The sequence below is a fragment of the Rhinoraja longicauda genome, chromosome 35 (genome assembly GCF_053455715.1).
Source record: "Rhinoraja longicauda isolate Sanriku21f chromosome 35, sRhiLon1.1, whole genome shotgun sequence".
NCBI lineage: Eukaryota > Metazoa > Chordata > Chondrichthyes > Rajiformes > Arhynchobatidae > Rhinoraja > Rhinoraja longicauda.
The window spans coordinates 21,243,666-21,255,587 of record NC_135987.1 but is presented as its reverse complement, the minus strand read 5'-3'; the positions used below and the strand labels follow the sequence as shown (position 1 = coordinate 21,255,587).

General features: G+C 46.5%; 1 protein-coding gene across 1 annotated transcript; it reads left to right on the top strand.

Moving 5' to 3' along the window:
* The first annotated feature begins 3,204 nt into the window (after window positions 1–3,204).
* On the top strand, window positions 3,205–9,590 carry chchd1 (coiled-coil-helix-coiled-coil-helix domain containing 1). Its single transcript, XM_078428464.1, has 3 exons — window positions 3,205–3,366; window positions 5,021–5,139; window positions 8,039–9,590. Exons 1-3 carry the CDS (start codon window positions 3,249–3,251, stop codon window positions 8,150–8,152), a joined length of 351 nt encoding a protein of 116 aa, XP_078284590.1. The 5' UTR covers window positions 3,205–3,248; the 3' UTR covers window positions 8,153–9,590.
* Window positions 9,591–11,922: the final 2,332 nt, after the last annotated feature.

Here is an 11,922-nt window from a genome sequence, read left to right as displayed (position 1 = left end):
TCTGCCGTTCTTTCTTACACACCTCCAGCACTTGGTGTTTGGCTCAAGATTCCAGCATCTGCAGTCCGCTGTATCTTTGGCCCACTGATTCTGATTTCTATCGACAATGAGCAATCACTAAGCAGAGTGGCAGCCCTGTACCCCAGGGCACACATCAGCCCAGGCATGCCTGGAAGTTGTGAAGAAGAAAACTAGCTTGTCTCTTGCCTGCCAACACTATAATTGGAGACTAACTCATTCTCCTGATGCCAAAAGCAATTCATTTTTATTCACAATGTCATGGCTTGCTAGAGCTACAGGTTTTCCTCCAATACTATTCATATTAAACAGGGGTTGGAACATGTCAGAATACTAATTTAATTAAATCTCAATGCTGACGTGGGTGTCTGCTGTCTTCCATTAAGCTCAGCTCAATTAGTTAATGGCACGGCACTCCAGGAGAATTTAAAATCCGCATTCAATGTCATACTGGCATAGCTTTAAAGATGATTCTTGCGAGAATCTTTTTTTTTTAAAAGTCTACGAATGTCTAGCCAAAGTGTCCTGAAGTGATAAATTATGAGTACTAGCTCACAAGCATATTTTTCTTCTTTATTTCTCTTGTCACTGTGGGGAATGTCACTGTTGGATAATGGGGTCTCAGTCTGTGAAACCTGTATGACATCAAGCCAAGAGCGTTCCGATTTCACGCAAGCAGCTCCTTGTTTCCACTCAATAATTCTCGTTTGGATCATTTTCTCCTTTAGACAGTGAGCAGTTCCATCCTCTTGCTCAACCACAATCAAACGCTGCATCACCCGAGGTGGACACAAAATGTTGGAGTAACTCAGCGGGTCAGGCAGCATCTCTGGAGACAAGGAGTGGGTGACGTTTCGGGTTGCAACCTTTCTTCAGATTGATGTCAGGAGAGAGATAGAATGTAGTCGGAGACAATAAGACTGGTGGTAGAACTGGGAAGGGGGAGGAGATGGATAGAGAGGGAAAGCAAGGGCTACTTGAAGTTAGAGAGGTCAATGTTCATACCGCTGGGGTGTAAGCAACCCAAGCGAACTATGAGGTGCTGTTCCTCCAACTTGCGCTGGGCCTCACTTTGACAATGGAGGAGGCCCAGGACAGAAAGGTCAGATTGGGATTGGGAGGGGGAGTTAAAATGCTGAGCAACCGGGAGATCAGGTAGGTAGATGGACTGAGCGGAGGTGTCGGAAGATGTCGGAGATGGTCCAAGTGAATTTGAGTGCAGGATGGAAATTAGTTGTGAAGTTGATGAAGTCAGTGAGTTCTGCATGGGTGCAGGAGGCAGTCACCAATGCAGTAACGGAGGTAGAGTTTGGGGATGGGGCTGGTGTATGCCTGGAACAGGAATTGTTCGACGTGCCCTACAAAGAGGCAGGTATAGCTAGGGCCCATGCGAGTGCTCATAGCTACGCCTTAGATTTGGAGGAGGTGGGACATTGCCTGATGTCTCTTCTGATAGGAAACGATGGTATCTCCATCACAGAGAGGCTGGCAGGCAGCTGCTTTGAAATTCTTTCCATTTTGATGTTGGTAAAATTGGAATTGGGAATGTCTGTTGATGAGGTCAGATTAGATCTCATGAGTGTTGGCATCTGTTAAATGTTACAATACATCTAAATTAAGCTATTCAATGCTATGCATTCATCAGCATTATTAATGGTAATATTTGGCAGTAACTATCTTGGTAAAGGTCCAGCATTGACAAATGCACAGTCCTCCACTGCCTTATTTACAATTCTCAGCCTTAAAGACGTGAGAAACATGCAATGTCACAGATTCAACAACATTTTTAGACATTAAATGTCTAATAAACTAAATAACTTCAGACTTTACTTTAGACTTTAGAGATGCAATGTGGAAACAGGCCCTTCGGCCCACCGAATCCATGTTGATCAGAGATTACCTCGTACACAAGCACTATCCTACACACTAGGGACAATTTTACAGAAGCCAATTAACCTTCAAACCTGCATGTCTTTGGAGTGTAGGAGGAAACCCACGCAGTCACAGGGCGAATGTACAAACTTTGCCGCTGTGCCACCCCAACTATTCCCTCCAGAGCTGGAATCTCCATGTGTTATCAATAGTTTTAGTTTTGGCCTGAGGACATAGATGCTGGAATTTGGAAAACACAAAGTGCTGGAGAAACCCAGCAGGTCAGGCGGCATCTGTGGAGGGAAGGGTCAGGTGATGTTTTGGGTAGGGAACCCTTCAAACTGATCATCAGTAGAAGGGTTCCAACCTGAAACATCATCTGCCCATTACCTCCACAGATGCTGCCTTACCTCCTGAGTTCTTCCAGCACTTTGTGTTCCGAGTTGCCCTGAAAGACCGTCCTTCTCCCTCGATCCTGCTTTGACATTCAGAATTATAATCCAATGAGTTATAATCCACATGGCAATAAATCACTCTTGAAGTCAGGGGTTACGGGGAGAAGGCAGGAGAATGGGGGTTAGGAGGAAGAGATAGATCAGCCACGATGGGATGGCAGAGTAGACTTAGAAACATATAAAATGGGTGCAGAAGGAGGCCATTTGGCCCTTCGTGCCGGTACGCACCGCCATTCATTGTGATCATGGCTGATCATCCACAATCAGTAACCCGTGCCTGCCTTCTCCCCATATCCCTTGATTCCACTAGCCCCTAGAGCTCTATCTGACTCTCTCTTAAATCCATCCAGTGAATCGGCCTCCACTGCCCTCTGTGGCAGAGAATTCCACAAATTCACAACTCTGGGTGAAAAAGTTCCTTCTCATCTCAGTTTTAAATGGCCTCCCCTTTATTCTTAGACTGTGGCCCCTGGTTCTGGACTCCCCCAACATTGGGAACATGTTTCCTGCATCTAGCTTGATGGGCTGAATGGCCTCATTCTTCTATCCCTTCTGACTTTGTGCTGCAGTTTGCGGCGGTGTGGTGAACGCCCTGCCTTACGGCAGCGGGGCAGGTGGGGTGGCGGGCTCTGCTTTACGGCGGAGTGGCAAGCCCCGCTCTGCCGCAGTGTGGCGAGCCCCGCTCTGCCCCGTGTTTTACGGCAGTGTGGTCAAGACTCTGCTTTGCGGCAGTGTGGCGGCGGGCTGGGCCGCGCTTTACGGCAGTGTGGCGGCGGGGCGATGGCGGGAGCGCGCTGCGGGCAGTGTGGTTTTACGGCAGTGTGGTCAATGCTCTGCGTTACGGCAGTGTGGCGGCGAGCTGGGCCGCGCTTTACGGCAGTGTGGCGGCGGGCTGGCTGGGCGATGGCGGGCGGCGGGAGCGCGCTGCGGGCCCGGCTGGCGGGCGGGAGGTCGGCGCTCAGGCCCAGCCGGCCCCTGGTGCTGGCCGACAGGGTGGCGAACCGCAGGAGCCGGCTGGGCGGTGAGTGGGAGAGGGGGGGCCCGGGGTACACCTGTGGGGGGGGGGGGTACACCTGTGGGGGGGGGGGGGGTACACCTGTGGGGGGGGGTCACCTGTGGGGGGGAGGGGTACACCTGTGGGGGGGGCGGGGTACACCTGTGGGGGGACGGGGTACACATGTGGGGGGGGTACACCTGTGAGGGGGACGGGGTACACATGTGGGGGACGGGTACACCTGTGGGGGGACGGGGTACACCTGTGGGGGGAGGGGGGACGGGGTACACCTGTGGGGTGGGGGGGGTGGGGTACACCTGTGGGGGGGATGGGGTACACCTGTGGGGGACGGGGTCCATCTGTGTGGTCGGGGGGGGGGGGGGTGTACACATGTGGGGCGGTGGGGTACACATGTACAGGGGCTCGGGGTACACATGTACAGGGGCTCGGGGTACACATGTACAGGGGCTCGGGGTACACATGTACAGGGGCTCGGGGTACACATGTACAGGGGCTCGGGGTACACGTGTACAGGGGCTCGGGGTACACGTGTACAGGGCTCGGGGTACACATGTACAGGGGCTCGGGATACACGTGTACAGGGGGCTTGGGGTACACATGTGGGGGGGTACACATGTACAGGGGGCTCATGTACAGGGGGCTCGGGGTACACATGAGGGGGGTGAGGTACACATGTACAGGGGGTAATTCCTTGGTGCCTTCAGACCCTAGACTCCCACTAGCGGACATATCCTCTTCACCTTCACTCTTTCTAGGCCTTTGACTATTTAGTAGGTTTCAATGAGATCTCCCGTCGTCCGTCTAAATGCTTCAAAGTCAGTTAAAGATCTGTTTTTCTGATCACTTATTTCATTGTTGTTTATGGGATTTTATCTCAGGGGGGTGGGGGGGAAGTTACTTTACAGCAGAACCATCCTACCTTAACCAGAGAGCAATGCTGAACAACTGTCTACCTCATTAGTGGCCCTCGGACTATCCTTGATCTGACTTTGCTGGCTTCACCTTGCACTAAACGTTATTCCCTGTACACTGAATGGCTCGATTGTAATCATGTATTGTCTTTCTGCTGAATGGATAGCAGGCAACTAAACCTTTTCACTGTACCTCGATATACGTGATAATACGTGGATAAACTGGAACTGATCTGAAATTGCACCTCCACATTATCTATTTGACTGTTCACAGAGCATGTTGGTTCCGGAAATGTTTGGCTGTTCTGGTCAGTTGTGAAAAGAGCTAAGTTCTTTGGTAGGGCTGCTCAGTACTTGATAGAGGAACTGCAGATGCTGGAACCTTGAGTAAAACACAAAGTGCTGGAGTAACATGGCAGGTCAGGCAGCATTTGTGGAAGGAATGAATAGATGACATTTCGGGTCGAAGCCCTCCCTCAGACCCGAAGCGTTACCTATCCCTGTGCTCCAGAGATGCTGCCTGACCTGCTGAGTTACTACAGCACTTGATGTTTAATTTTCTATATAAATGCAAGATTGCTTGTTCATTGTCTGTCTAATTAATCTTCCCACGTTCACTGGAAGCCACCATCTGATGATCACCTTCAACACTTAAAAATGCCCATCCATTAAAAATAATGATTCCTTTACAGTTTTGCATTTTTCCTGGATTTTAATTTTCAGTAAAAGTCTGTGTTAATAATCCACAGAGGCAACATGTATAACAGAGATGACGGTGCTGATGTCCTGCTGGAAACGGAACGATTTCAAGGAGGCACCTTGCAGCGAGCAGATGCGGGCGTTCCATAACTGCGCAGACAAAGCAGAGGTAATGTTCATTCAAACATTCAGCTGAGGACATAGAAAAGAATATGTGGAGGGAAAAAACTGCAGGTGCTGGTTGAAATCGAAGGTAGACACGAAATGCTGGAGTAACTCAGCGGGTCAGGCAGCATCTCGGGAGAGAAAGAATGGGTGACGTTTCGGGTCAAAACCCTTCTTCAGACTGATGTCGGGAGGGGGCGGGACAAAGATTTTAGATTTAGAGATACAGATTTAGAGATACATTGCTGAAACAGGCCCTTCGGCCCACTGAGTCCGCGCCGCCCAGCAATCCCCGCACATTAACACTATCCTACACACACTAGGGACAATTTTTACATTTACCCAGTCAATTAACCTACATACCTGTACGTCTTTGGAGTGTGGGAGGAAACCGAAGATCTCAGAGAAAACCCACGCAGGACACGGGGAGAATGTACAAACTCTGTACAGACGGCGCCCGTAGTCGGGATCGAACCTGAGTCTCCGGCGCTGCATTCGCTGTGAGGCAGCAACTCTACCGCTGCGCCACCAAGATAGAATGTAGCACAGGAAGATTGGTGGGAGAACTGGGGAGGGGATAGAGATGGAAACACCGAAAAGGATGCTCCATGTAGTGAAAGACAATTATAATAATAATAATAATAATGCATTACATTTATATAGCGCTTTTCAAACACTCAAAGACGCTTTACAGGGATTTCTAGAACTGAGGATACGCTAGGGTGACTTGCAACCCAATGGCATGAACATTGAATTCTCCAATTTTAGGTAACTAACCTTCAAACAAACCCCCCTCCCCTTTTTCCCCCTTTCTTCCCTGTGCCCCACCCAGAAATAACCACATTTCTTCCTCTCTGTACACCCCCTTCCACGTACATTCCTGCCTCTGGCTTCGTATTTTGTGTATCGTCTATCCTTAGCTTTTGGTCTTTTCAGCTCTGGTCTTTGTCCACCCATCTGCCAATCTAAAACACCCCCATCACCTGTATCCACCTATCACTTGCTAATATTGTTCTCCCCCAGCCAGCTTTCTCCCCCATACCACAATCAGTCTGAAGAAGTTCCCAAAATATCACCTATCCGTGTCCTCCAGAGATGCTGCCCGACCCATTGAGTTACTCCAACACTTTGTTTCTTTTTTTTTGTGCTGAGGATAAAAATGTGCATTATTCTGACTTCACTGGAATATCCAGGGTAAGGGGGATGGGAGAAGTGGGTTAGATTCAGATTTACCTCAATTCATTCTTGAGGAAACTGCTGCCAGCACAGAGACATTGACGACCTGTAGTGTGTCACCTCACCAGCTGGCCAGACCGGCTTTGGGGGGAATTAAAAGCAGCTCTTGTGTGAAAAGCTGACATTTAGTGGGTAGTGTTTGATGTTATTCCCTTTCTCCTAGTCAGATGTGCAGCACTTTGGTCAACGTGGGTTGTTTTTAAATGTGCTATACAAATAAATTGACTTGACTTGACTTGACTTTCTATTTGTAGGAGGGCATGTTGTCTTTTCTATTGTCCTTTAAGTAGCATGCAGGGTCCAGTGTGATATTACATACAAAAAAGGCTGCACCTTACATCAATGGAACTAATGTATATTCGATGCAGCCCGATCCATTGATTTATTGAAATCTGCATGTCATTTGTATATATCACGGTAACTCCATTTACAATAGACTGATGAAAGGATTGATCTTTTATGTGCAGCCTTGTAATATTAGTTGTGTAACAACTATGAAAGCAATTTACTAAAGTCCTTTGATTTATTTTACGGGGATTTGGAGAAGATCCCATGGAGAAGATTTCCAATAATAAATAGTATACGTATAGTAAGCAATATAAGGTCATAAGTGATAGGAGCAGAATTAGGCCATTCGGCCCATCAAGTCTACTCCGCCATTCAATCATGGCTGATCTATCTCTCCTAATACCATTCTCCTGCCTTCTTCCCATAACCCCTGACTAATCAAGAATCTAACAATCTCTGCCTTAAAAATATCCATTGATGGCATCCACAGCCTTCTGTGGCAATGAATTCCAAAGATTCACCACCCTCTGACTAAGGAAATTCCTCCTCATCTCCTTCCTAATGGAACGTTCTTGCTTCGGATGTTCATTTCTAGATGGCTAGCTTTTACTGGGCGTTTAGATTTTAAAGAGTGATATGAAACTGGTTTTCACAATGTAGATGCAAGGAACTACAGGTGTTGGTTTACTAACCCTAGCCCTTACCAAAAGAAGTGCTGGAGTAATTCAGCGGATTAGGCAGCATCTTTATAGAGTGTAGATAGGTGACGTTTTGGGTCGGAACCCTTCAGAACTGCCTACTTCAGATAATGGAGGGGTCCCGACCAAAAACATTGCCTATTTGTGTCTTCCGTAGATACTGCCTGACCCGTTGAGTAACTCCAGCAGTTTGTTAAAAGTCTTTTAACTTTCACAATGTGCCTTGTACCAGTTGATTGTTCCAATGTTGGACATATTGGCACAATTTAGTTATGCAGCGTGAAAAGCCCTTCAGCCCACTGAGTCAATACTGACCATCGATCACCAATCACTTTGGGGTCCTACACACTAGGGACAATTTACAGAAGCCAATTAACCTACAAACCTGCATGGCATGTCTTTGGGATGTGGTAGGAAACTGGATAAAACCTGCAAGGTCACGTGGAGAATGTACAAACTCTGCACATACAGCACCTGTAGTCAGGATGGAAGCCGGGTCTCTGGCGCTGTAAGGCAGCCACTCTCCCGCTGTGTTGCGTGATGCCCACTTACATGGACAGGGCTTTGTTTAGCATTCCAGCAATAAGCAGTGGTTGAGATTTTGTCCCTGGCAGTTTGCTGTATGGGATAAAGCTCTCAATGCAGTAATCTCGGTGCCTAATGGTAATATCTGTCTTGCAGGCCGACCGGAAAGCAAAAGCACGTGCGGATGGTGTGTCACAGACTGGGTTTTTGACGCCCAAACAAGCCACAAAGTTGCTGCAGAGATATCCAAACAAAACACATGTCATCTAGTATTCTGCAGGGATTTGAAAGGCTGCTGCACCCTTGGTTTTGACATTTGGGAATTACACCAACTTTCTCTTCATGCTGCCGGTGATGACAAGGGTCTGGTGATGTCCCCAGCTGCATCTCCTCACTGTCCAATGTACAAACATTCAATGATTGGGACTGGTCGAATAGAAGATGAATGTATTTCAATTTGTGAACAAGTTAAACTATCAAATTTGTTGACTCAGTTTATTGCATAAGAAGATTATTTATAATTATCTTCACACTTTAGTGTGAGAATTGAATTACTTTTTTATCAGACTCCAAGAATAATTTCTATTTATGAAGATAACCGTTCTCCCTTGCCTCTCTTTGTGTGTGCGTAAAGATAAATAAGAATAATCTGTAGACACAAGGAACTGCAGGTGCTGGTTTACAAAGAGGGGCACAAAGTGCTGGATTACCTTAGCGGGACAGGCAGTTTCTCTGGAGAATATGGATAGAAGACTTTTCGGGTCGGGACTCTTCGTCACACTGATGCTGATGGATCCCAACCTGAAACGTCACCTTTCCATGTTTGCCAGAGATGCTGCCTTAGCCGCTGAGTTACTCCAGCACATAGTGTAGAGATACAGCGCGGAAACAGGCCCTTCGGCCCACTGAGTCCACGACCAGTGATCCACGCACATTAACACTACCATACGCACACTAGGGACAATTTACACATACGCCAAGCCAATTAACCTACAAACCTGTATGTCTTTAGAGTGTGGGAGGAAACCGAAGATCGCTGAGAAAACCCATGCGGTCACGGGGAGAACGTACAAACTCCGTACAGACAGCACCCGTAGTCGGGATGGAACCCGGGTCTCCGGTGCTGCATTCGCTGTAAGACCAACTCTACCGCTGCGCCACCGTGCCGCCCCTTTGTGTCTATCAGATGCCAGTTTTGTTGGTTCACTGATATTCAGTTAGTCCAGTCTGCTTGTGCTTCAACCCTGCAGAATATATTTGTCTGCTTTCTAAATGCCTGGTCAGGGGTTTCAGCTCAGGGAGAGACAGTAAATGTTAATCTTTCTGCCAATGTTTCCTCTTGGGAGCAAATTTAGAAAAGAAATGTAGGCTTCTAAATAATTTAATTCATCAAAGATAAATGTTCCATATGAATGAATAAGTTTATTGGCCAAGTATGTGCATATACAAGGAATGTGCCTTGGTGCTCCGCTCACAAATGACAACACAAACACACAGTTAACAATTAAGAATAAAGTATAAACACATCAAAACAATAAGGATACAACATTACGGTCTAAACATGTGGGTGAAAATAAACCAGAGCAAAATAGAGACTACAGACTTTGGTTATTGAGTAGAACTACCACTCGTGGAATAAAAGCTGTTTTTATGTCTGGCTGTGGAGTAAAGTGTACTGTAATTGTGAAATAAACTGTTTTGCAAGTTATATTTTCCATGGTTATCGGGGATGGACCATTAACTATTAAGACTGAAGGCAGTGGAGTCATTTTGGAAATAATTCCCTGTTAGGTTTGTTTTCAGTATTTTTAATGGTTTAAACCGGCAGTTCTTACACTCTTTTTATAAATCGTGTTGGACCAATCATTGGAACCTGTGTTCTACTGCCCCAGTTCACTCAGCCCAGTAAATAAATTCTGATATATAATTCTGATATTTGCACGTGATCTTTCCTAATCAATTAGTGGAAGTCTTGATTTGGTTCTTAGTGGGGGAGCATTTTTCCCATGTTCATTGCAATAATACTGTTATGTGTTGCTGCTTGTAATGCAGAAGAATCATAATATCTATCTTCTCAAACTGTATTAAATGTAAAACATGAATGTTGTGCCACCAAGTTCCCTTTGAAGGTAGACACAAAGTGCTGGAGTAACTCAGCAGGACAGGCAGCATCTCTGGAGAGAAGGAATGGGTGACGTTTCGGGTTGAGACCCTTCTTCAGACTCTCCAGCATTTTGTGTCTACCTATGATTTAAACCAGCATCTAGAGTTCTTTCCTACACAAGAGGCTTCCTTCTATCCGGGACCACGTAGAAATACATAAAAGCTGTTTTAAAACTTTTTATTCACTCCAAAGTTGCCGTCCACCAAGAGAATCAATGATCAGCGTTCTGAACAGAAAATGCAGCTCAAGCTGTGGAGCCCCTGATAGAGGCAACTTCTCAGTTGCAAGTCAGAATCGTCCATCAATACTCTGCTTCCTGATGTTAGGAAAAATGCTGGCCATCAAGTGTGAGGGTACTACACATCTGGACAAAGAGAAGGTGATTGCAAGCAGGCAACACACAGTTCAACAGGAGCATCATGCAAAGTGGAAGCAGTAGTAGTAAGTTGGCAAGATGCAATGTATGTGGACTTTAATCAAGATTGTAGGGTGTAGATTTGGTATTGGGTCTGTCCTCTGCACTTTTCAAACTTAAACTGAAGTTCCAAACATGAACCACTCCGGTGGCGCAGCGGTAGAGTTGCTGCCTTACAGCGCATGCAGCACCGGAGACCCAGGTTCGATCCCGACCATGGATACTGGCTATGGAGTTTGTACGTTCTCCCCGTGACCCGCGTGTGTTTTCTCCAAGATCTATGGTTTCCTCCCACACTCAAGATGTACTTGCCTTGGTGTACGTGTAAAATTGTCCCAGTGTGTGTAGGATGGAGTTAATGTGCAGGGATCACTGGTCGGCGCGGACTAGGTGGGCCGAAGGGCTTTTGTATTTAAGTATGTATACATACTTTCCGCTATGTATTTCAACTAAACTAAACTTTTTTTAAAAAGCAGCTCATCAAGCAAAGCTCGCATTTGAGCATCCTCAGGATCTTGCTCTTGCATTGGTCTTGGGCTTATCAACAAACTTGTGATTCATCATTTCTTTTTGAACTCACCCCTATGGACAGGTCCAGCTGTATGACCTATCTAAAAATTGAATTTATTTTGAAATTATTCTGAGCCAACAGGAACTTTTCGCGACTCCTGCAAACTGAAGGATTTGTTCCACAAACCATGTGTTCAACTCTCTTGATTGCCCTAGTCTTCTTCTTTCGTGTCCATCAGCCATGTTTCAAATGTTACATCACTGTCATCGTCCGTCCTGAAAAGGGCACAAGCTTCCGGCGACAATCAGTGGGAGCCATCACTTGTACAATAGATGATGGTGGTAGCAGAATTAGCTCAGGACACATCCAGTTTCCAGCCCCACCACATGGACACTTCTGCTATGGGGCCGATTGCCCGAGTGAAATAATCCCATTTGTTAAGAAGCTCGTAACTGTGAACATTAACTGGTAGGGCACAACCAGTCAAATCTAAACCACTAATGTCACAGAATATGCAAGGCAGAAAACGTCCCTTCAGCCCATCTTGTCCCATGCTGAGAAAGATGCTCACTTGAGTGTGCCCCATTTGCCTGCATTTTCCCCATTTCTCTCTGAACCTTTCCTCTCCATGTACTTGTCCAAATGTCTTCTATACGTAATTGTACCAGCCTCTACCACTTCCTCTGGCAGCTCTTTCCAGATACCCACCAACCTCTGTGTAAAACACAGGACCCCTTAAAAGTATATAACTTTCACTGGCAGTGAGAACGTGCAAACTCCACACAGACAGTACCCACGGTCAGGATTGAACTCTGGTGCTGTGAGGCAGCAGCTCTACCATCTCTGCCACGGTAACCCGCCTCCTATAAGTAGATATACTTTCATTAAAATACATAAATAAAGTTGGAAATGTTGTTCAGACTCACTTGGCTTTATCCCATCCTGTGTTG

What these genes read in the sequence shown, in the direction of transcription:
- chchd1 (XM_078428464.1), top strand. Translation starts at nt 3,249, where the DNA reads ATGGCGGGCGGCGGGAGCGCGCTGCGGGCCCGGCTGGCGGGCGGGAGG. An exon ending in CCGCAGGAGCCGGCTGGGCG is followed by an intron (nt 3,367 to 5,020) that starts GTGAGTGGGAGA and finishes AATAATCCACAG; the next exon opens with AGGCAACATGTATAACAGAG. An exon ending in ACTGCGCAGACAAAGCAGAG is followed by an intron (nt 5,140 to 8,038) that starts GTAATGTTCATT and finishes TCTGTCTTGCAG; the next exon opens with GCCGACCGGAAAGCAAAAGC.